This window comes from Garra rufa, chromosome 22 (assembly GCF_049309525.1).
Source record: "Garra rufa chromosome 22, GarRuf1.0, whole genome shotgun sequence".
In the NCBI taxonomy this organism is placed as follows: domain Eukaryota; kingdom Metazoa; phylum Chordata; class Actinopteri; order Cypriniformes; family Cyprinidae; genus Garra; species Garra rufa.
In genome coordinates, this window is record NC_133382.1 from 16,736,421 (window position 1) to 16,761,149 (window position 24,729).

Sequence of the window (24,729 nt, forward strand, 5' to 3'; positions counted from 1 at the left end):
ATGAGAGCAACTGGAGAGGCTACGCAAATGCCATATTTAATGCCAATCTGGCAACGAAGGCGGAACCATCTTGTCATGTTATCTGCTAAATCCTTATCTTCATCCTCTCTTGTATTTAGCCCCATTTTTCCAGTGGTGTTTGAACATGACTTGGCTCTAAGACTCACTCCAGCTTGTATCTCTTGTAACCTGATGCAGATGAGTAATGGAAAACACTGTTGGTCTACAATAAAGCACTATTGTGTTCAAACAATCATATATTTGAATGAGTATTTAATTCAAGGGTATAAATTCAGTGACATCTGGATAATAATCGAAATCTAAATATATTAAGTTACCAAAATGTTTATTGACATAACTTGTGGGTGCATACAAAAACTGGGTATATGTATCCTAACATACATTTAATTAGCTAGGATAAGTATACAATATTTATAGACAGTTTTTTGATCAGTCACTATCATAACCATTAGGGGTTTTCATTAATGCAACAAAAACTTAGATTTTTACACATATATGTAGTCCATTGAATACCATGAGGATGGTTATGAGATGCAGATGTCAGGTGTTGGCTGTCACTGCAGAATGAGCTTCTTCTCCATACTATCCAAGTACACTATCATTGAAGGCCAAACACACCACGGCCTTCTGATGGCCGCTGTACTCCCGTTTGATCTCTCCGGTTTCCACACACCACAGACGTGCAAGATTATCTGAGGAGGCTGAAAATCAGTTGAAAAATACAGAATTAAACACTTAAGCAGGAATTCTTCACAAGAATGAGAAGAGAAATTAGAGCAACATACCATTGTGAAAGAAGAATAAACAACCTGCAAGATACTGTAAATATACAGTGTGTGTGTGTGTGTGTATATATATATATATATATACACACACAGTTGAGGTCAAAAGTTTACATACACCTTACAGAATCTGCTAAATGTTATTTATTTTACCAAAATAAGAGGGATCAAACTAAATGCATGGTATTTTTTAGTACTGACCTAAATAAGATATATATAATCAACAAGAGAAAATAATAGTTGAATTTATAAAAATGACCACAAAGTTTACATACACTTGATTCTTAATACTGTGTTGGTACCAGAATGATCCACAACTGTTTTTTTCTGTGTGATAGTTTGTCCTGAACCGTAAACTGCCCGCTTTTCTTCAGAAAAGTCCTTCAGGTCCCACAAATTCTTTGGATTTTCAGCATTTTTGTGCATTTGAACCATTTCCAGCAATGACTGTATGATTTTGAGATCCATCTTTTCACACTGAGGAGTCAGGACAACTGAGGGACTCATATGCAGCTATTACAGAAGGTTCAAACACTCACTGATGCTCCAGAAGAAAACACAATGCATTAAGAGCCGGGGGTGAAAACTTTTGAACAAAGTACATTTTTCTTATTTTGCTTAAATATCAGATTTTTTTTCATTTAGTACTGCCCTTCAGAAGCTACAGAAAATACTTACATGTTTCCCAGAAGACAAAATTAGTTAGACTTACCCTAATCTTCAAATTCAAAAAGTTGTCACCCCCAGGCTCTTTCTGAAGCATCAGTGAGCATTTGAACCTTCTGTAATAGTTGCATATGAGTCCCTCAGTTGTCCACAGTGTGAAAAGATAGATCTCAAAATCATACAGTCATTGTTGCAAAGGGTTCAAATACACAAAATTGCTGAAAAATCAAAGAATTTGTGGGACATGAAGAATTTTTCTGAAGAAAAGCTGGCAGTTTAACTGTTCAGGACAAACAAGGGACTCATAAACAACTATCACTAAACAAAAAAAAAAAAAAAACACAGCTGTGGATCATTCTGGTAACAACCCAGTATTAAGAATGAAGTGTATGTAAACTTTTGAACAGAGTCATTTTTATAAATTCAACTATTATTTCCTCCTGTGGACTATATGGAAGCTACTTATATTTTAAAAACCTGTAATTAATATCTTTGGAAACATCTGTAATTAGACTGTTGACCCAACCCCTTTACCAGCCCTTAAACCTAACCATAGCACAAAACTGGCTGCACTTTATGGTACAGTGCACTTATCCAAGCAAGTACTGAGTAATATAAGTAACTACATGGGTAAAGATTAGGTCTAAAAGTAGGTTCAGGATTACTACATAGTTATTAAACATGCATCAGTTTCTTTCTTCTGCTGAACACAAAAGAAGATATTTTGAAGAATGTTGGCAAATAAACAGTTGACAGTAGCCACTGATTTTCATAGTATTTTTTTTAATGGCTACTGTCAGATGATTGGTTACCAACATTCTTGATTTTTTTGTTGTTGTTGTTGTTGTCAACAGAAGCAAGAAACAAACATGTTTAGAACAACTTGAGAGAGAGTAAATGATGTATTTTTGGGGTGAACTATCCTATTAAAGACTCCCTATATAAAGTGGGAACAAAGTTTAGGAAATGGTCACGTAAACTTATGATCCTCTCATATTAGTAAAACATTCGAGCTGTGTAAGTTGTGTTTGTTCACCTGTAACTATGTACTGTGAATCTCCAGAGAAGGCACAATCCCACATCCAGCCTCGTGACGTCTCTCCTGGGTTGTTACTCTTTATACTCAACTCAGTCATCAAAGAGAAGTTGGAGGTCCTCCAGATTTTACAGGTCTGGTCAGCAGAGCATGTGGCCAACAATCTAGCAAAGAGATGAAAAACTGATTGACTATTTTAATGTTTCACTAATCTCTCACTGTTCCTCAGTTTAGTATTTCTCAGGACACTTACGTGGAATCTGGGCTGAATTTGCAGCGTAATGAGTAGCGTTTGTGAGCAGGGATCTTGGTCTTGGGTATCAGTTGTGTCACCTCATCGCCGATTCCTCCAGCCAAATTCCATACATAACAGTTGCCCTACAGTCAAAAACAAATAAAGCAAACCTGGTTCTGATACATTATGAATATATGCAGTACACATTAGCACAACCTCATTAGCAGTGTAAGGTTTAAAGGTAGTTATTGATCACTGACCGAGCTGTTGACTGCAGCCATATAACTGGCATCAGGATCGATATGGACTGAATTGACGGACACATCTGGCTCTGGGATGAGCTGTTCATTGTGGTCTGTTTTCAAATCCCAGATATGGATAACACCACTTTGGTCCCCAACAATTAATTCAGCCTAAAGCAAATACATTCAGAATTTTTTTTTTTACTTTTTTGGTTGGCTTGTGAGCGGTAGTAGCAGATAATAAAATATTATCCAACTGACCTGATTGGGATGAAGACACACACAATTAATAGGTGCGTTGACTTGAAATATTCTTTGACACTGTAGATTTCTTGACCTGAATGAAAACAGTATTTAAGAAACATCTCTAAACAGTCTTTATACATATAGCAGACGGTATTTGTTACCTCAGATCCCAGATGCGAGCCATGCAGTCTTCTCCACCCGTGTACATCCACCGGCCATCTTCATGAAAGCCAACAGATGTGATGTTCTTGCTGACACCGTCGTAATTGATCACAGGGTTTGGATTATTTGAGTTTAAGTCATACATGCGTATGTGTTGATAACCTGAAACACAAGTACAATGTGGAAACTATACAGGAAAATACTGTTTGCATAATTTATAGCTTTATACATAATGAGGCACATGTTGAACTTACCAGCAGCAGCAATCATGCTCCTATCAGGTGTTACTTCAAGGGAATTTACCTGCTGGTGTTGGAGTTAAGCATCTTTAAGGTATTTTTGCACCTAAATAAACTCACTAATCCTACTGTACAGGATGTACCAGCAGTACTTGTGAAAAAAAAGTATTTTATTAAACGTACACTGCTGTTTAAAAGTTTGGGAACAGTAAGATTTTTTAATGTTGTTTAAAGAAGTCTTTTATGCTCATCAAAGTTCTATTTATTTAATAAAAAATAGAGAAATAAGTAATATTATTGCAATATCATTATATAAATCTAACTTATTTCTGTGATGCAAAGTTGAATTTTCTTCAGCCATTAGTCCAGTCTTCAGTGTCACATGATCCTTCAGAAATCATTCTAGTATGCTAATTTATTATCAATGTTGGAATCAGTTGTGCTGCTTAATATTTTTTCGGAACCTTTGATACAAAGAAAGAAAAAAATGTACTGACCCCAAACTTTGAACGGTAGTGTATATTGTTACAAAACATTTCTATTTTAAATAAATGCTGTTCTTTTTAATGTTTCTTTCATCAAAGAATCCTGAAAAAAGTATCATAGATTCCAGAAAAAATATTAAGCAGCACAACTGTTTCCAACACTGATAATAAATTAGCATTTTAGAATTATTTCTGAAGGATCATTTGACATTGAAGACAGGTGTAATGATGCTGAAGATTCAGCACTGCACTACAGGAATAAATTATATTTTAAAGTATATTAAAATAGAAAACCACTATTTTAAACTGCAATCCTATTTCACAATATTACTGTTTTTTTCCCTGTATTTTCAATCAAATAAACACAGCCTTGATGAGCAAAAAAAAGACTTCTTTAAAAAAAACAAAAATCCTACTGATCCCAAACTTGAACGTCAAATAAATGCAATTAGTTATTACATGTAATTTCATAATTATTTTCTATTATATGTGCTTTAGTATCTTAGTCATACCATCAAAATAAGTGTACTTCAAAGTACATTAAAGATAAGTTTGAGCAAAGCTTCTAATCTGGCATTATTACTAAGTGCACTTTTTGAAACTGTGTTAAGAAACATGTAAATCATTAAAGTATCATTATATTGCTTTTAATATTATCTGCAAGTACATTTTTAAAAAGATTTAAAATTCATTACAAGTGTAGATTCAGTACAATTACACTTCTTTTTTAAAAGGGGTAAAGGCTGTATGGCAAAGCTCTTGCTTGTGAAGGATACCGAGTCCTGGTGCTGGACGGTTCTTGTGCAGATGCCACTGTGAGCCTGCCAGAATCTCACGGTATGATCATATCCAGCGGTGGCGAGTATCACCGGATCACTGCCGACGGTGCCTTGATTCACATTCATGATGAACTCAGTGCAGACCTAATGACAGCTTCACAGGAGGATTTCCAGATTTGTTTTAGCTGTGGCTGTTGATAACTTCATCAATGTACCTTGATGCGGTTTTATGTACGCGTTGGACAAGCATAAGAAAATAGTTTTGCTGTAAATCAGTGTTCTTACCTGATAGCGAAGAGTGCACTAGAAATACGATAAGAAAAATGTAAAACTATGATCCCAATAGCGAAATGACCATTATTTACAGAAATGTCAAACCTAAGCGGTGCTCCGTCTAAAACCGTCCGCACGGAAACAATTCTTGAATAAAAGGTTCCGAGGCAGCACAGTGTTCAATATTTGTTTTTATTTGTTTTAAAGAACCGTAAGGAACAGTTTGAAACAGACATTCGTTGTGAAATCAAATGGGACATTCGAACAAAATGTAAAAAATATATAATCAGTCACAACATATGCTTTTGAACCAAAGTGAATTTAATACACAAGTAGGCCTACATTTTATGTTATGAACTGAGGAAACATGCTGTTTGGTTGCGGTTTTGCAAAACAGCATCAAACCACAAGGGAGGCGAGGCTTTGCTTCACTTCAACGGGGTCAGCGAGTGCACAGGACAAAATGCTTCCCCTCATTCCACTTCTGCTTCTAGCAGATGGAGAAACCTACAATTGCAAGGTGAATTCAGTCCTTAAATATTCAATTTTCAAAATAAGTTGTAAATGGCAACTGACCTATATATGGCAAATGTATGTATTTGTCGAATAACCTTCAGATAGATTTTGCATCTCTCCAGAAGAAACTTCCACTGCAGAGTTGTCCTTTGAGGCTCAGAGAAACACAAAAACTCTTCTGTCTGTCAGCATAAACATTTTAATTTTACTCTTTACAGGATGTACAGACATCCTAATTCCATGATGTATAATTAGAGATAGTCAGGTCATTTAATTATTTAAATTGTTTAATGATATAATTTAATGATGAATACCCCAAGGGTTGTGGTATTAATGTAAATGTTTTTAAATAATACTTCACCCAAAAATTAAATTCTGTTATTAATTACTCACCCTCATGTTGTTCGAAACCTGTAAGACCTTTGTTTATCTTCGGAACACAAAGAAAGATATTTTTGATGAAATCCGAGAGCTTTCCGACCCTGCATAGACAGCATGGGTCCTACCACATTCAAAGCCCAGAAAAGTACCAAGATCATTGGCAAAATAGTCCATGTGACATCAGTGGTTCAAACGTAATTTGCGTTCTTGGTACTTTTCTGGACCTTGAATGTGATTGGACCCTTGCTGTCTATGCAGGGTCAGAAAGCTCTCGGATTTCATTGAAAATATCTTCATTTGTGTTCAGAAGATGAACGAAGGTCTTACAAGTTTGGAACGACATGAGGGTGAGTAATTAATGACAGAATATTAATTTTTGGGTGAACTGTCCCTAATATAAGTGTTAGATGTGCTCACTTTACAGCCCAGGGTTTTCTCAGCCACTGTGCCTGTCAGGTTGCACGACTGCAAAGTCCCAGTGTGATCACTGATGTCCACCAGCAAATCAAAGCCTTCGGTTGCCTGGAGCTGTTGTGCTTGATTTGGACAGCCATCAGTGGAACATGTCTGACTCTCCTCATTGATTCGAAATTTGCATTTGGCACTAGTGGAGAAATTATTTATTAAAACAGGCTTGTGAACAGTAGGCCATTGCACAAAACTGTCAAAGCACTGCACACCTACCATCTCTTGCGTATGACTTTGGCGATGGAGGAAGTTAGGTCAAGATTTGTGATGAATCCATATGTTATGCAATGAATAACATCAGCATGTTCTTGACTTCTGGCTTTCAGCTGCTTCACAGTCAGAACATCACTTATGGAATCCACTGAGAAATAAATGAAAGGATACAGTTTTACTGGTAACACTTTACAATAAGGTTGCATTTGTTAAAAAATTACATCATATGCTCATTTTCCACAAGTTGGTATAATTCTTTAGGGTCTTCATGAAATGTCTGCAACATACTTGGGTTAAAATTCCTTAAAGGGACCCAAAAATGAAAATTAGCCCATTATTTACTCATCCTCCAGCCATCCTAAGTGTATATGACTTCATTCTTTCAGATGACTCCAGTTGGAGTTATATTAAAAATTGTCCTGGCACCTCCAAGTTTTAGAATGGCCACCCACCCATGGGTGTTTTTCTTCATTAGTCTTATAATTTCAGGCTTGCGCCAACTGGTCGTACACAGAAGCAGCTTCAGGCAGATGACGTAGGATGTAGGACGTTGGTGTTGCGTATGCGCCGGTGAGTCTCACACAAACCAATGTTTGTTTACAGGAGCAAAGGAAGCAAAGTTTCCTCACTTTAGCAAAGGAAAACCAATCTCTTCTTGGCTTATATTGAAATCCTCTGATGTTTTTCTTTACAAATCCTCATTTTATACATCTAATTTATAACTGGTGCTGTGTCTACCTTTCTCAATGGCACTTCTGCGTCATACGTCATGCTCCTGGAGCAACTTCCATGTACGACCAGTTGGCGCAAGCTAGATTAAAGTGATTATTACGTTTTAAATATGGATATTTTTCTTATAAAAATGAAACGATTCAGTACATGAGGCCTTTATTCACCCCCTGGATCTGTGCAAGGCACTTTTTATTATGGATGCACTTTATTGGACTTGTTTTGGAATGATGAAGAGAAACACCTCCCCATGCCATTATAAAGCTTGGAAGTGCCAGGACAAATTTTTGTTTAACTCTGATTGGATTTGTCTGAAAGAAGGAAGTCATATACACCTAGGATGCCTGGAGGGTAAGTAAATAATATGCTAATTTTCATTTTTGGGTAAACTAACCCTTTAAATAATTAGAAAAACACTTCTAAAGCATTTGTTAATCTTGGTTAATGTTAATTTCACCATTTATAAATACATTATTAAAATCAAAAGTTATTATAATTATATAACAAACCTGAACTAATATGAAATAAGCAAAGATAGCAACTTGCTCATTGCTAGTCAACATTATTTAAGAAACAGTTTAAATTAAAATCAGCTAAAAATTAACACCCTCAGGGCATCAAAAATGCATTTTTTTTTTCATCGGAACACATTGGGAAAAAATTAATTGTCACCTCTAGCCAAATCCACAATCCATAATGATTCCCACAATGAAAATTCCACCCTTGTTGTCTTCCCACATCAAAATCCATGAACACATTTGTTTAGAACTGTTTTCACATGTAAACAGTATTTGATTTTTGCATATTTCTCTTCTAATATAGATTAGAAGACTTTTTCAGTAGCGAAAGCAATGTTATGGTTGTACAGGATTCGTATCTAAGCTATAATCAATGGTTTGAAGTTAAAATTATAGATTTGTTTCTTAAAACATGAAGCTATTTGCTTCACAAGATTACTTGTGGATTACTATTACTTTTTTAGCTGTTTGAACTCTCATTCTGATGGCACATATTCACTGCAGAGGATCCACTGGCGAGCAAGTGATGTAATGCTAAATTTCTCTAAATCTCTTCTGACGAAGAAACAAATTCTAAATTTTGGACGGCCTGAGAGTGAGTAATTTTTTATAACTTTAATGCTTTAACTAATGTTAATAATGACACCTTATTGTAAAATGTTCCTGTTTAACTGTGTGTTATTGTATGGGCTACACTATACATACTGTATTGTTAATGTAGCGCTCCAGATATATGACATGACTTACATTGCACATCGTCACCTAAGAGGATCTCTTGGTCATCCAGTCCTCCAGCTTCTAGCAGCTCCCTTGTACGTGTGTACAGCTGGTTGGCTTCTGCTGTCTCTAAAATATAATTCAAAAGAATGTAAGAATTTAATGATAATTATATAAACATTATAATTATAAGTAGTCAAATATAGATTCTTTAAGGGAGAAGAATACTTCCAGAACAAATATTTACAGATAATTTACTCACCCCCTTGTCATCCAAGATGTTCATGTCTTTCTTTCTTCAGTCATAAAGAAATTATGTTTTTTGAGAAAAGCATTTCAGGATTTCTCTCCATATAATGGACTTCTATGGTTCCCCAGAGTTTGAACTTCCAAAATGCAGCTTTAAAAAAAATTGACAATTTATATACTTTTTAACCTCGAATTGTCATCTTGTCTAGCTCTGTCTGAACTCTATGTATTCGGGTTCAATACAGTTGAATACAGGTAAGTTGAAAAACTCCCATCCTATTTTCTCATCCAACTTCAAAATCATCATACATCACTGCAGAAGTACAGACCCAGTGTTTACAAAGTTTACGTGCAAAGAAGATCAAACGCCCTATACAAAAAAGGGTAAAAGTGATGTTGGACGATTTTGAAGTTGGAGAAGAGTTTTTTAACATACCATAACTGTCATGAACCGGAACGCAAGATGAGCATTTGAGGTTAAAATGTATAGAAATTGTAATTTATTTATTTTTTTCTTGAAAATAACCGATTGTTTTGCTAGATAAGACCCTTCTTCCTCGGATCATTTAGAGCCCTTTGAAGCTGCATTTAAAAGGGATTTTGAAGTTCAAACTCAGGGGCACCATAGAAGATCCACTATATAGAGAGAAATCCTGCAAGGTTTTCCTCAAAAAATAAAGAAAATTTTTGAACAACAAATAATTTCTTTACGACTGAAGAAAGAAATTAATGAACATCTTGGATGACAAGGTGGTAAGTAAATTATCAGTAAATATTTGTCTTGGAAGTGAAATAATCTAGCATATCACATCTTTACCAGGGTCCAGGGTAATGATTGTCTTTGAGGTCGCTGTTGCTATCATACAACTGCGAAAGCAGTCAAAGGTGATGCGAGCATCTGCAATGAACAGCACTGAGAGAAAATAAATACAATGAATTTCAATCATAGCATATTAGAAATTGCCACTGAAAAAAATAAACAGACAAACAACCATTATTATACCTGTTTCTCTTGGTGTCAGTGTTTGTACCAGCCTAATAGTCTCTTTATCCCAGCTGGATGAAAAAAGTAATGAAATCACATCATTTATGGGTTGATGTTTGTTTTTGTTTTGAAATCATAAAAATATTAATATATAAATTTAAATTCTCACCACACAAAAGGAAATGAGGTCCCAGTGTCATCAAAGAGCTTTACTTCTAGCCTCTGTCCGTTGCGTCCATCAGATTTTGTGAAGAATTTCTCCTCTCCAATCTAAATGATAAAATCTCAGTTATTGAAAAAGATCCAGTAACAGCAGCAGGGTGAGAGATTTTTGCCAACCCAGCCACTAATGTTAGGTTGTGTTAATTTCCCTGACATCAGTGAGGAGGGCTAGCAGGATATTGTTGGAATCTAACCGATTGCACCGCTGCTAGAATGTTAATAATGTGCCCATCCAGACTCTGTCCATTTGCAGTAATGTCTCCCAATGAATAGAAGTCCCTAGAGTCCTTAATTGGCATGTGGAACAGCGGCAGAATCCTGGCCTCTGTTTCTAAATCTGAGCAGATCCTAATGCTTGAGTGAGTCTCTGTTACCAACAGCCTGTAAGTACTGAAATAAAATATGCATATGTATCACTTACAAGCATGATGACAGAGGCATTTTTCATTTGATTCTTTTATTTATTTTTACCTGGGTGTTGAAGGGCTAAATCTTTCTTCTTTCTCATAGTCTTTGGTCACAACGAGGGGATTTTCAATTACAACTAAAACAGAAGATGATATTAGTGTTTTGTTATAAATAAGCTTTCCACTGATGTATGGTTTGTTAGGATAGGACAATAGATACAACTATTTGAAAATCTGGAATCTGAGGGTGCAAAAAAAAAAAAAAAAAAATCGAAATACTGCGAAAATCACCTTTAAAGTTGTCCAGATAAAGTTCTTAGCAATGCATATTATTAATCAAAAATTAAGTTTTGATATATTTACGGTAGGAAATTTACAAAATATCTTCATGGAACATGAATATCTCAATGATTTTTGGCATAAAAGAAAAATATTATAATTTTGACCCACACAATGTGCTAAATAAGACTGGTTTTGTGGTCCAGAGACACATATTAGAAGTATTTTAAAAAAAGAGTAATTGGAATCTAAATGAGTGATTACTAAAATTCTCACCACAATCCCCAATCTGAAAGCGACTGCTCAGACCCTGGATGTAATCCTCATTTCCCCATGCAGACACATTGATAAAATGTTCTGGTGAATCTTTGATGGTAAAGCTGAAAGTGAACCTTTCAGCACCAGCATCTAAAATAAAAAGAAAAGTTTGCATATTATCCACCTTTTTCTTAAAGGTGGAAGTAAGCCTATGGGTGAGACTTCCGGTTCATTAGCTAGCTGCTATAGGGAAATAAGGAGAAGAATAACAACATGCAGTAAATGGTAAACCTGTTTTCACTGCAAACCAGTGTTAATAATTGAGATAAAACATTAGAATAAAATGGTAAGACACACCAATTTGCAATACCAAACAGCAAAACAAGCTATTTTGTACCAGCAGCCCACACCCATAATATGTATAAATGGATGCGTCCACTCTTATGTGAAGAAAAAGGTGGATATATAAAAAAAGAAATCTAGGTAATTGTAACCAACTTTTCCGGTCTGGAAATCCTCTTGAATCTGTTTTTCCAATTATCACTCCAACCACCTTCTGGAAAATTAAAATCAATATTTTTTAATTGAAAGTAATTTATCATTACAAAACTATGCTGAATAAACAAATATTAATCACCAATATTGAACAATTCACTAATTATTCATTAAAATTAAGACCAGTATTTAAAATATTTGCCTCTAAATATTGTTCTCACCGAGTGTGTGATGTTCACGTTTAGGTCACTTATTGGCACGTAGTTTCGAGTACTGTACATCATTTTTATCCCTGAAATGACAGTGACACGACGGAAAAAAACGCTGAGGTAACGTTAAAACTTTTTTGTTGCTAACTGTTACTTTATCTGTAACCTACTATATATATATAACAACTATAAAACAACTCGTCATTATTCGTTAAGTGTAATTACCGTTAGTAATCACCTTGGGAAATCTCGTTTGCTCCCTACAAAGTCGAAGGCAGCAGGTGAAGCAGTTAGCGGGTTTCCAGATTTAAAATGTGACCGTTACTCACTAGCGGCGTCATTTTGGCGGTTCAAGCAGAGATTGCCTTAGTATTAACAGATAAGAGGGTCAGTGAAGCCTCTCCTCCATTGACATCCCGCTGATTATTGAGGATTAAAAATGTTGTTATGAGGGATTAACAATAGAATGTTTTTAACACAATTATCCCCTTCAATTAAATTGTATCATTATTATATAAAATCTATCAAAAATAGTGTCCACAGAGGTTTAAAAAGCAATAAAATGAATTAAAAAAATGAATGATGAAAAAGAGCTTGTTTTATCAAAATAATATCTCACATCAAAGCAAGGTTGTTTTTCAAGGACACAAGTGTGTTTCATAAAATTTAATTTTTTTTTGTCAACATTGTCATACATTCATTAAAATGTGTTTTTTTTTTTTTTTAAATCAGGGAATCTCAGGGGCAGCTGTCACTCTAAAAGACCTCCTTGCCACATTCCACCTTTGCAGAGTACATCAATGTCAGGCAATATAAAATATTATAAAATAATGGTAATATTTCCTATTATAACCATGATATCAAGATGGTCAAGACCATTTTTCAATTTTTGAGAAAATTATTTGAAATGTTCAGATCATTTTATTCCAAAGACTATAGAGCAGTTTCTATTAGCATCTAGCATCAACTGAGAAAACTAAATGGCTACTACATGACCTCCATTTGTTTTATGAAAGAAATGCCAAATTTGTCAACACCGTCGGATGTCACCACCATAAGATTTTCTGTCTGACGGACCAATGACGGAGTTGACATTCATCATATTTTAGTGGTTTAAGTCATTTTAATTACATGAAATATAAAATATTGTTTATGTATTATAATTATGTTTAATGACTAAATATACAGCATATATTACTTTTGTGGATTGATAGTCATCACTTCTAGCAGAGTTAGGGTTGAGGGAACGTAAGATTCAGAGAACAAAAGGGAGGGAACACATAACGTTGGATAAAATATATAGAAAGATGCAGATTAGACATACTGTTCTAAGATGAGAAAAATATATTATATATTATATAAAAATATATTATATATATATAGAATATTTTTGTTTCAATGATATATCGAAAACTTAAATGAGAATCTTGAAAAAAAACTTTACAAACAATAACATACTGTTTGTTGTGTTTGTTTTAATACTGTAATTGATTCAGTTGAAATAATTGAAATGAGTCGACTCTGTCAGGTCTGTATCATCTCTGTCAGTTAAGTATTTTGATATTTGATCATGATATTTTATATTTGTTGAGAAATTGTTGTGAAAGTGTAATCTGAATGCTAACATGAGAATGTGTTTTGAAATATTAAAAACATCTTGATTGCTTGTTGTAAAATAAGTGATGGCAAGATAAAAAGCACATTTTGATAAAAAGTTGGGAGGTTGAATCAAAGCATTGCTCAGTAGCTTAGTACATGTAAGATACAAAAATTTAGTTTCATTTGTCTGAGAACAAGGTTTTATTTTTTCAATATTTCACCACTTATACCACAGTATGTCCCACTTCTGAAGAATCAGTGATCCATTAAAAAAAAAACGTGTCTTCTATCCTGTGCCGCAGCATTAGCTGTAGTCTTTTTTCGGGGGAAAAAATAAAGGAAACAGAATTGCTTTCTTACTTTAATAGTGGAAAACAAAATAAAACTTTCCATGTAATAGAAACATGAATTTCAAAATACTATGTCCTTTTGGAAGATACACATGAAAGAAACAGGATTCATACGGGGTTCTATGACAAAAAATTGGTTTAACAAAAATATTATCAATTAATAACATGCTATTTTATTGTTACAATTATTGTACTGTTCATAATAATAATAATAATAATAATAATAATAATCATCATCATGATAGTGACACATGCTGTACATTGCTTTGGGAAATTACTTCAGGTTTACAATTAACATTTGAAATCAGCAGTATTCTATTCTTATTTTAACAGTAAATAATTTAATTCATTCATTTTGCACTTGTTCATGTCAGCTTATGAAGGCTAGTATAAAAATAGATCAGCTACGTTCTCTGTGGCGTCCAGGACGGTCATAATATATCTGTGAACAGGATCTCCAATAGGGGCTTTTCCTTGTCCACTTCATGAGCTGAACATCCTGTTACCAGTGTGCGTGCAACAGCAGCCTCATCCACATGGATAATCGTCTCGCTTATTGTTTGTCAACCTTATCTGATTGGAAACAAGTTGGAGTAGGTTATGAGTTAAAGTGGCTACTTATTAATGTAAATCAGTATAAATCCATTTTATACTGCTGGGTTATACAAAAAACAACATTGTGGTGGTGACTTACCTTTTGGGACAAATTTAAGCGAGTGACTGAATATTCAAAAACGTGATAAGCCTTCCTCTGGCCCATCATTTAGAAACTCATGGCCTAGTCCATTCCCACACTTGCCACAAAGAACCTGCATACAGTATGCATGTACACATATATTAACACATATTAACATATGTGTGTGTAAATATTAACTACTACTTTTTTAATCTAATTCTGACCTTGTAGGCTGTTAATGTCTCCATCATTTTTGTTACACTGTCCTCTCGGATGGTCTCTGTGAACGCAGGCCAGGGGGAGGAATGCTCGTATTTGGATCTGCTTGAAAAGAGTGGATGTCCACATTGGGAACAAGCATATATACCTGCAGAGAAACAATAAATCAGGTAACTGTCCTTTTCGACCAGTTTGTAAAACAAACACTTTATTTTCTTAGCTATAGAAATATTAAAGCAAAGTTAGTTAGATTATTTTGCTAAATCAGTTCGGCCAACTCATAAACAGTTACATCATAATCTTCCTTAGAGGTAAAGGGAAGGTTGAAGGTTGTGCAGAGTAAATCATAAAAAACATTACTTACCGGGTTTGAAATGATCTTTATAAAGCTCCTTCTCGAAAAATGAACAAAATGACATTGTTTGCCAGATAGCGATAGACAAAACAAACAGTGTATCAATTGAGGACAAGCTGAGAAACTAAAGGACGATAGTGTTCCGGTCACGTGATCCTTACAAAACCGCACCGTTGAACTTTTCCTGAACGACCATTAGGTGTCAGTGCAGATTAACGGCACAGTAATGTTTATGTGGAAAATGCTTGATATATTTTAATTATGCAGATGCACATTATGCTTTAATAAACTGATTCATTTAAAATATTAATTAAATCCATTCAAATAAGTTGTTTTCATAGTAGGCTAAATATTAATATGGCATGATGTGTCATATGCATGGCATGTTTATGAGCAACCTTAATGATTTAAAAACGTAGTGGGGTTCAAAAGTCGAAGACAGCAAGTGAAAATGAAAGTAATTTGCATTTACTAATTTACAAACTGCAAAGACTTTTTAAACTGGTAATTACAAACATGAAATGTCAAGACATTTAACCCTATAACGCTTACTGTATCATATTTGATACATAAAAGCCTCTAAATTATCAACATGGTGAAAATATGATGAAAAAACCCCAAAAGAATCTAATAACAAACACATCAAGCTTTGAAGAGTTTATTTTGTACATCTCTCAATCATCATTGTATCGCATTGCATTATATGCTTTCCCCTCACAAGAAAAATTGCATATTTTGTTGAGTTTGGGCCTCTGAATATAATTAAGTCGTGTTTTTTTTACCCCCCAATATAAGCCATAAAAATCCAACGTATCAAATACAAATACAATTGAAGTCAAAAGTTTACAAACACCTTGCAGAATCTGCAAAATGTTAATTATTTTATTAAAATAACAGGGATTATACAAAATGCATGTCATTTTTTTATTTAGTACTGGCCTGAATAAGATATTTCACATAAAAGATGTTTACATATACAGTGCCTTGCGAAATTATTCATACCCCTTCATTTTTTTCACATTTTGTTATGTTGCTGCCTTATGTTAAACTACTTGAAATTATTTTTTCCCCACATCAATCTACACTCCCTACTCCATAATGGCAAAGCAAAAAATAGGTTTTTAACATTTGTGCAAATTTATTAAAAATAAAAAACTGAAAAGATCCCGTTGCATAAGTATTCATACCCTTTTCTGGGACACTCGAAATTTAGCTCAGGAGCATTCATATTGCTTCTACATGTTACTACACTTCGAGTTGCAAATTCATTTGAATGAGTATGACTTAGAAAGGCACACACCTCTCAGAAAAGGTCTAACAGCTGAAAATGCATATCAGAGCAAAAACCAAGTCCTGAGGTCAAGATAACTGCCTGTAGAGCTCAGTGACTTGCGTTAAGGCAATGATCTAGGGAAGAGTTCAGAAAAAAATCTGCTGCATTGAAGGTTCACAGAAGCATTATCCATAATGGAAGACGACTGGAACAACTAGGACTCTAGAAAATGTCTGCCAGCCCCCATCCAAGAACAGTTAACAGTTAAACTGCCCACTGTTCTTCAGAAAAATCCTTCAGGTCCCACAAACTTTTCATTTTTTTCAGCATTTTTGTGTATTTGAACCCTTTCCAACAAAGACTGTTTGATCTTTTCACACTGAGGACAACTGAAGGATATGCAACTATTACAGAAAGATACAAACTGTCACTGATGCTTCAGAAGGAAAAAAAACATGCATTAAGAATTTGAAGATCAGGGTAAATGTAACTTATTTTGTCTTCTTGGGAAAATTTAAAGTGGTTGAACCTTCTGTAATAGTTGTATATGAGTCATGAGTTGTCCTCAGTGTTAAAAGATCATACAGTCATTGTTGGAAAGGGTTCAAATACACAAAAATGCTGAAAAACCAATAAATTGGTGGCCATGAAGGGCTTTTCTGAAGAACAGCAGGCAGTTCAACTGTTCAGGACAAACAAGCGACTCATGAACAAATCACTAAACAAAACAAAAAAAAAATCACAGCTGTGGATTACCAGTTAACAACACAGTATTAAGAATCAAGTGTATGTAAACTTTTGAATAGGGTAATCTTTATAAATTAAACTATTATTTTCTCTTGTGTACTATGCAAACGTCTTTTGTGTGAAGTATCTTATTCAGGTCAGTACTAAATAAAAAATAACATGCATTTTGTATGATTCCTCTTGGTAAAATGATCAACATTTTGCAGATTCTGCAAACTTTTGACTTCACCTTTTAAGAATTTGTCGAAAGGTTTAATACACTTTTCTAAGCTATAATGAACTTTTTTTCTTTACTATTAATTCATATGTCAGCCTTTACAGGGTTAGTATGCATTTATGGCTTACTGAAGGATCACAGTATCAATATAAGATTCACTGAGCAAGTATAAATGAGTTTTAGCAACATTGTAGGTGCTCATGGTGTTCTTTATATAATTTGCTTCCACAAACCTTGAAGAACATTGCTCAGATGATGCATTTTTTGGTTGAAAATGGGGGGTGATGAGAAGAATATGACCCCTTTTTGTCTTAAAAAGTCTGTAAATCAGTTTAAAGTCTTAATAGGTTTTGCTCACTCGTATTTGCAATAGTGTTTAAGTAACTCCGGAAGCTCCAACCAGTCCAAAGCCATTCTGTGAATGATGTGTTTCTGAATTGTCTTTCGACAGAGTGTCTGCAATGAGGCAACTGAAACACAGAAGCAAAAGAGAGGGATCATTACAGTCTGTTACATAATCATATCAAATCATATTAGCAAATAATGAACTGAAACTTACAGCCATATTCCACTTGGACAATCCGAACACTTTTAGTAGCTGCAAATACATCCACAACAGCATACAGCGGCTTATCAGTGGGGATCCTTTTAGCAGAGGCTCCCATGTCTTCACCATTGATGATAATGTGCATGTCGGCATACCCTTGTCCTTTAGGTACATAGACAACCCCTATCCGACTGCGACGGGCAGTAGGGGGTAAAGCGTTGGTTTTGTACAGATCATCCAGGATGTGACTGAACCTCCCGGGTCGACTGCGTCCCACCAACTTGTCTCTGGGTATGCCTATGTTTTCTATATACAGGTGAGTGTCTGTGAAAAATATTTTAGGCTTGTTTTCTACCTCACCACCAACAATTGGCTGTTCACCACCTTCTGCTTCTGCATCCTCAATGACTTTATTATGGTTTCTTGTTATTGCAAATACCCAGCTGTCTCCCTTATCCACAAGATCAGGCAGAGAGTATTCTGGCACGGTTTCCAGTGTTCGCGGGTCATGGGCGGTAAGTCCAATCCTTAAATGACCACACCAACCCAGTTCTTTCTCTTCAATCTCCACTAGGAAGATCTCTCCAGGGCTTAAAGGGTCTTTACTGAAGCAGACGCCATTTGCAAAACTTTCTACTCGGGTGGCCAGAGTCCTCGAGAGGTCCAGTCTCACATTTGTCCCATGGATTGAATGGAATTCCATAAATTGACCCAAAACAGCTGCCATTTGGGCAGATTTGTATAAGTTAAGTAAAATAAGAGCTGTGATTTTGTAATAACCCAAGCTTAAATGTTTGGTAGCCTATAAAACAAATGCACTAAGGATAAAAACCAAATACTCACTCAAGCAGAATATTTATATTATCCTCAGTGTTTACAGACCTCTTCTCTGGGGATTTTTCTTGTTAAAAGCATGATCTTTTTTAACAGATTACTCTACCATGGAACCCTTGTGGCTTGTTGAAGTTTCTAGTCCTGAAGGGCTGACTATTTTTGACCTCCTGCATGTGCCATTGGTGGTTTTAAATAGCTGACAAGATATGGGGAGTGAAGATTTATGACTGGGTGGAGTTTTAGCCTTCAGATCAGAACTGCTCATTGACAATTATCTACCCACTGTTTCTTATAGATCAGGGTGTTCATTAAAAATAAATAAATAAATACTCAATGGTCCTCAGTCATAAGGAAGTACAGAGTGAGCTATGTATATTTTTTCATAAGTAAAATTTATCTTCTCAGTACAGAGAGATCTGTGCTAAGAGAGCTTCACAAAGCTTTATCTAGGCCAAAGTAATTGTCCTCTTTTACCCCACCTCCCTACAGTCGGAGACAGTGAAATATTAGTGAGACATGCTACATTGTGGAAACACATTTTTTAAATATAATTTTGCAGTTTTATTTATAAATATTTCTTTTATTTATCCAAGAATATTCTGACATTAATCTGAAAATGGTCATATTGTGATTATGTCATGTAAATGCATTAACCTGATTCTTTATAACAAGATACCTGGAAGCACATACCCTGCTTTCTAGAAATTCAAATAAGACAGTTGTCTTATGGCTGTAATCAGAATTTAGCATATTCAGATTATGCACCATAACTTTTTTTTTGAGACCTTTTGTGACTTTATAACATTCTGTCAAGGGTCTAGATGAAAGCTTTCAGCTAATTAGTATATGTACAGTCAATTTCATTAAAGTGCATTGCCCCTGTAAAATCTGAATATTAATTTACACTACCTGTCAAAAGTTTTTGAACAGCAAGATTTTAATGAAGTCTCTTTTGCTTACCAAGCCTAAATGTATTTTCTCCAAAGTACAGCAAAAACAGTAAAAATTTTAAGTATTTTTACTATTTAAAATAACTGTTTTCTATTTGAATATATTTTAAAATGTAATTTATTCCTGTAATTTATTCAGATTTCAAAGCTGAATTTATAGCATCATTACTCCAATCACATTATCCTTGAGAAATTATTCTAAAATTCTAATTTACTGCTCAAAAAACATTATTATTATTATTATTATGTTGAAAACCGCTGAGTAGAATTTATTCAGGTTTCTTTGATGAATAGAAAGTTCAGAAGAACAGCATTTATCTGTAATAGAAATCTTTTGTAACATTATGAATGTCTTTATCATCACTTTTGACCAATTTAAAGCATCCTTGCTAAATAAAAGTATTAATTTCTATAATAGAAAAATAAATAATAATAAAAAATACTTACTCCAAGCTTTTTAATTGTATAGTGGTACATGTATATGGTATACAGTTGTCACGATGTAGGCAGGATCACACGAACAACGACGTAGTAAAAGACGAATATTTAATAAATCCAACGGAATACAAGCAGACACAGGAATAGCAGGGTAAGACATCCATATAACATCAAAGACCGACAAGAGTACAGGGGAAAACACACACCTTAAATACACAGACTGATTACACATCCAGGTGGAGACAATGAAGGAGGAACCAAACACACACTGAACTGCGGGGGAGAATGGGAGAAACCAACATGAAAGTCCGGGGATGTGACATTACCTCCCCCTCCCGGAAGGCGTGTCCTCACGCCGACAAACAGGAAACAACAAACAGTCTTAGGAGGGGGTTTCGGCGGAGGACGGACTCCCGGGAGGAGGGCACAAGATGGAGTCCAGGGTGGTGACGGAGGGAGGAGCCAAGGATGTGACAGGAATGGGCTGGAGCAGGAGGAGCCAGGTGGGACCCAGAACGCAGCCAAGATGTATTCCCACGGTGGAGCCGATGGAGGGAGGAGCCATGGTGGAGGAAGGGCTGACGACTCCAAGGGGCCGACCGACGGAGGCGGAGCAGGTGGTGGGAGAGCCCGAGGCGGAGATGGAAAGCCGATGATCTTGGGTGACACCGCGGATCCGGAGGGCCAAGGTGGAACCCAAGGCTCTGGCGACCAAGTCGGAGATGGAGATCCGGAGATCCGCGGCGGAGCCGGAGCGACAGAGGACCGAGGCTGTGCCCGCGGGAGGGAGGAGGTCCACAGAGCCGGTGGGACGGCGCGACGAGGCACAGCCGGAGGAGTAGAGTCCAGAGGCGAAGGTGGGGCGACGACTGACCAGGGCGGAGCCGGAGGGACGATGGTGCCCGGTGGAGCTGGTGGATCGACGGGCGACGGCGGAGACGAGGGAGCAGAGAGCCGGGGTGGAGCCGCAGGGTCGGAGGGCTGAGGCGGAGTCCAGGACTCTGAGGCTGGAGGCGATGGTGAGGGATCCTCCAGCCATGACACCGATGGAGACTGGCAGACCCACGGCGAACCCACCGCACAGATGGTGGACTGAGGGTGAGCAAGGGGACAGACAGTCGACAACGGGGATTCAGGAAGGCTGGGCGGAACCAGCGGAGATTCAGGACTAGGCAGAAGAGGGAGGGTGGGTGGGAAGTCCAGGCAGATAGGTATTTCCATGACACAGTCAATTACATCCCCAAAATCTTATTCCAGCTCACCCTCAGTGATGGTGCAGTGGGCGGGGCTCTCTACCGCCCCTTCTTGCTCGACGCAGCACTCCACCGTCGCAGATGTAGTGGCCGGCTCTCGCACCTGGTCGGATGATATGACCCCATCGGCGCTCCACACTGCTGTCGCTCCGGGCTCAGGCTTTCCGTCTACGATGGGCTCATAATCCGTCGGTCGGGGTGGCTGGCTGGGCTCTGGGTCTGGAGTGACACTGGCGAGATTCTCCTTGGAACAGGCGGGAAACGAGGATCGGTTTCTCGCCAGTGTCCACTCCACAAACGAGGCAAAATCGGCTCGAGGGCCGTCCTCGGACGACGGCGCTCTGCATGACACGTTTAGACTCGCGTCATAGAACGCGCAGAGCGCGTCGTCCGAGTAGCTGGTGGTGTTAGCTACTAGCTGGAACATTAACGTGTAGCCCTCGAGCGGCAATTCCCCCTGCTTCAGCCGAAGGAGGATGAATTCTGGACGTAGTAGGGGATCCATAAAAGACACACAACGGAAACAAAAAGACTGGGAAAAACGAACGGCAAACAAAACGGAGGTGAACACGTCAACAAAATATCTGTTTTGGTCGGTCTTTCTGTCACGATGTAGGCAGGAACACACGAACAACGACGTAGTAAAAGACGAATATTTAATAAATCCAACGGAATACAAGCAGACACAGGAACAGCAGGGTAAGACATCCATATAACATCAAAGACCGACAAGAGTACAGGGGAAAACACACACCTTAAATACACAGACTGATTACACATCCAGGTGGAGACAATGAAGGAGGAACCAAACACACACTGAACTGCGGGGGAGAATGGGAGAAACCAACATGAAAGTCCGGGGATGTGACAACAGTAAAAGCTTTTTTATTTCAGATAAATGCTGACCTTTGGATTCACACTGAAAAAAAATTACTTAACTGTTTTTTTAAGTGTGATAATAATAATAAAAATAATAAATGTTTCTTGAACAGCAAATCAGCATATTGTCGCAGTCTGGCTGGTTGAGGAGTGAAGATGGATGAGGAGAAGAACCGGAGTAACTGAATAAATAAAGTTTATTAAACAAAACACTTCAAAAGATAACAAATAAACAAAACTGGGAGCAAGAAATGAGCATAAGACTAAACAAACGGAAGTAACATTAACGACAGACAGCTGGGAGTGATCAGACACAGACTTAAATACACAGAACACAAGGCGTGGTCACAAACAAGATAACAGGATAACGAGGGGGAAATACAAATATGGGCATGACTGAACCAACTAAACACAAACCAAAAGGGGGAGACAAGGACTAAACCATCAGAACTGGAAACATAGGGGGAAAAAACACTAGGAGAACAGAACAGAACAAGACATAATCCTGACACATATTAGAATGATTTCTGAACGACCATGTGACACTGAAAACTGAAGTAATGATGCTGAAATTGTTGCTTTGCCCACATGAATAAATTACATTTTAAAATATATTCAAATAGAAAGCATTTATTTTAAATAGTAAAAATATTTCACAGTATGAAATATACAGATATACAATTTAGATCAAATAAATGCAGGCTTAGTGAGCAGAAGACAATTCTTTGGTATATTGATAATTGATAATGGTAATGTATATTGATATTTAAGAAATAGTTGTCACGACGTGCGGAGAATGAGGTGCCAGAGGGAGACACGTGGAGCCAGGAGTGCAAAATAACATGCATTTAATAAACACCAAAACAGAAATCCAAGGAACAAAACAAACATGTCGAAACTTCAAGACTGGACAAAGAAACTGGGGAACAAACAACTATTTAAGCAGTAGCAGAGGGGTGTGACAACTTAACAAGGACAGGTGTACACAATCAAGGAAACAAGAGGGAAGTCCAAATATGGGCATACAGGGAAAGCCAATACAGACTGAACACAAGGGGGAGACAATGAAAGAAACCAAAACATCTATGGGGGGAACATATTAGGAAACACAACAAAACAGTCAATGATCCTGACAGCAGTGAAGAGAAGACTCAATTTTAAAACATTTTAACACTGACCCAATTTTATGACTTGTGTATTAAAAACAAGAAATAAGGGCATGAATTAGAACATTTTTAAGTTACCTTTTTTTAATGAAATTGTTGTCCAAAATGACTAAAATGCGGCATAATAAACTGTAAAAGTTTTTGCAGTATTTCCAGACAATAGTAGTTTATTTGTGTTATGCATATTATATTACGTATTCCAGTAAGCATAACCAGAATATTTTAAGCTAATTCTGAAAGTGCTGTGCATGTAAACGTGGTCACTGTTACAAATTCAGGACAAATGTAAAGTGTTTAGGGTCATCGGCATGTTTTGTTGTGTCTTTATAAGCGTGTGGATGTTGAGGCAGAGTTTTTTTTTTTTTTTAAATCGGGATTAAAGTGGACTCCAGCCATGCTTCCTATAATCAGATTGAGGAGCTGCTGTTTGCAAAATCACATCTGGATGGAGCCTGTGAAGGGGAGGAGTTAGTTTCTATGGGGATACACAGCTTCACAGTAATATAACAGCGATGAACTGCATAAGTGTAGTAATATTTCAAAACTCCGGAGGATCTGCGCGCTGTACAGTCCAGATTTACCGAGCTACACATACATACCTGCACAGATATGTATGTGTTCAAGCTTCTATCATAAAGTCTGGTGTCAAGCTGTGTGCAGACTCGTGATTCATGCAAGACGGTTTAAGAAAGTGTCATCCGTCTCTCCTCTGGGGAATGATTCTCGGAACTGCGACTCACTGTTACTGACAGGACGCAAAAGCTATTTTTTTGGTGATCAGGCGATGGTGCAGAAACTGGGTGAGTTCATTATTTTCAATTTCTCTCCATACCCACAAAAATGTCGTTGTGCTTCTAAAATGTCACAAAGTTTTAATCTAGTCTATACGAGTATCCTATGTATTGTACTGTATATATACAGCATGAATTCTACAAAGCAATACACCATCTGCTATGACAAATCACCTGCTGTGTTGCCTGTTCATTGCAACAAATTAAAGTTTATCATACTGCTCAGTATTTGTATCTATCATTGGCACTTGCCTCTGAGAATTATTAATGAATATAATCCATCTGAAACATTTGCTTGAGTTTAAATCCAGTTCATCTGACATTAAGCAGCGCTGTTAATCTGTTGAGCAATTTTTATGTGTGTCAGACAGATCTGAAAGAATTTGAAGGATTTCACAGTATTTAATGTATAATATGAGGAATTATAAACATTTGCATGCGACTCACCCATGTACCCATAAACAAATTCTACATAAGTTGCATATTGTCTATCATAGGCCAGATGGTTGCCTTCCAGTAGGTTGTCCATCAACATGTTTTTTCACTACCATTCATCCAAACACAGTAACTCAGAGGAGACAGTTAAAGGCCTTGTGTATTCAAGTCTGAGTTTAAATTATTAA

At 36.6% G+C, this 24,729-nt stretch overlaps 5 protein-coding genes across 6 annotated transcripts in view; 1 reads left to right on the forward strand and 4 right to left on the reverse strand.

Annotated features, from left to right (window-relative positions):
• Window positions 1-22: 22 nt before the first annotated feature.
• Window positions 23-5,296, reverse strand: mlst8 (MTOR associated protein, LST8 homolog (S. cerevisiae)). The gene is made up of 9 exons (XM_073828464.1): window positions 5,179-5,296; window positions 4,891-5,047; window positions 3,645-3,696; window positions 3,390-3,552; window positions 3,244-3,319; window positions 3,001-3,153; window positions 2,759-2,883; window positions 2,506-2,669; window positions 23-722 (listed from the first exon to the last, which is right to left on the reverse strand). Exons 2-9 carry the CDS (start codon window positions 5,017-5,019, stop codon window positions 604-606), a joined length of 981 nt encoding a protein of 326 aa, XP_073684565.1. The 5' UTR covers window positions 5,020-5,047; window positions 5,179-5,296; the 3' UTR covers window positions 23-603.
• A 117-nt stretch (window positions 5,297-5,413) lies between these two features.
• On the reverse strand, window positions 5,414-11,887 carry meiob (meiosis specific with OB-fold). The gene is made up of 13 exons (XM_073828968.1): window positions 11,825-11,887; window positions 11,607-11,664; window positions 11,127-11,258; window positions 10,636-10,708; window positions 10,359-10,554; window positions 10,112-10,212; window positions 9,961-10,013; window positions 9,775-9,870; window positions 8,739-8,837; window positions 6,748-6,892; window positions 6,481-6,667; window positions 5,778-5,864; window positions 5,414-5,673 (listed from the first exon to the last, which is right to left on the reverse strand). Exons 1-13 carry the CDS (start codon window positions 11,885-11,887, stop codon window positions 5,566-5,568), a joined length of 1,398 nt encoding a protein of 465 aa, XP_073685069.1. The 3' UTR covers window positions 5,414-5,565.
• A 1,869-nt stretch (window positions 11,888-13,756) lies between these two features.
• Window positions 13,757-15,177, reverse strand: msrb1b (methionine sulfoxide reductase B1b). Its single transcript, XM_073828906.1, has 4 exons — window positions 15,021-15,177; window positions 14,662-14,804; window positions 14,456-14,570; window positions 13,757-14,334 (listed from the first exon to the last, which is right to left on the reverse strand). The coding sequence occupies exons 1-4, from the start codon at window positions 15,073-15,075 to the stop codon at window positions 14,315-14,317; spliced, it is 333 nt and encodes a 110-aa protein (XP_073685007.1). The 5' UTR covers window positions 15,076-15,177; the 3' UTR covers window positions 13,757-14,314.
• A 280-nt stretch (window positions 15,178-15,457) lies between these two features.
• On the reverse strand, window positions 15,458-19,055 carry neurl2 (neuralized E3 ubiquitin protein ligase 2). Of its 2 annotated transcripts, XM_073828905.1 has the most exons (3): window positions 18,639-19,055; window positions 17,808-18,515; window positions 15,458-17,718 (listed from the first exon to the last, which is right to left on the reverse strand). In XM_073828905.1, exons 2-3 carry the CDS (start codon window positions 18,496-18,498, stop codon window positions 17,603-17,605), a joined length of 807 nt encoding a protein of 268 aa, XP_073685006.1. In that variant the 5' UTR covers window positions 18,499-18,515; window positions 18,639-19,055; the 3' UTR covers window positions 15,458-17,602. The 2 variants fall into 2 exon arrangements, with proteins under 2 accessions (XP_073685006.1, XP_073685005.1); XM_073828904.1 differs by having other exon boundaries at window positions 17,808-19,055.
• A 4,790-nt stretch (window positions 19,056-23,845) lies between these two features.
• The window catches only part of tex2l (testis expressed 2, like), a 39,321-nt gene continuing 38,437 nt past the window's right edge, over window positions 23,846-24,729 (forward strand). The window contains exon 1 of the mRNA XM_073828001.1: window positions 23,846-24,115. The gene's annotated coding sequence lies outside the window, so the exon portion shown is untranslated. The remainder of the gene's footprint in view (window positions 24,116-24,729) is intronic.

What these genes read in the sequence shown, in the direction of transcription:
- mlst8 (XM_073828464.1), bottom strand. Translation starts at nt 5,019, where the DNA reads ATGAATGTGAATCAAGGCACCGTCGGCAGTGATCCGGTGATACTCGCC. An exon ending in CCGTCCAGCACCAGGACTCG is followed by an intron (nt 3,697 to 4,890) that starts GTATCCTTCACA and finishes CTCCAACACCAG; the next exon opens with CAGGTAAATTCCCTTGAAGT. An exon ending in GAGCATGATTGCTGCTGCTG is followed by an intron (nt 3,553 to 3,644) that starts GTAAGTTCAACA and finishes CTTGTGTTTCAG; the next exon opens with GTTATCAACACATACGCATG.
- meiob (XM_073828968.1), bottom strand. Translation starts at nt 11,887, where the DNA reads ATGATGTACAGTACTCGAAACTACGTGCCAATAAGTGACCTAAACGTG. An exon ending in ACCTCATTTCCTTTTGTGTG is followed by an intron (nt 10,014 to 10,111) that starts GTGAGAATTTAA and finishes TTTTTCATCCAG; the next exon opens with CTGGGATAAAGAGACTATTA. An exon ending in AATCATTACCCTGGACCCTG is followed by an intron (nt 8,838 to 9,774) that starts GTAAAGATGTGA and finishes ATTATATTTTAG; the next exon opens with AGACAGCAGAAGCCAACCAG.
- neurl2 (XM_073828904.1), bottom strand. Translation starts at nt 18,522, where the DNA reads ATGGCAGCTGTTTTGGGTCAATTTATGGAATTCCATTCAATCCATGGG. An exon ending in TGTCCAAGTGGAATATGGCT is followed by an intron (nt 17,719 to 17,807) that starts GTAAGTTTCAGT and finishes TCTGTGTTTCAG; the next exon opens with TTGCCTCATTGCAGACACTC.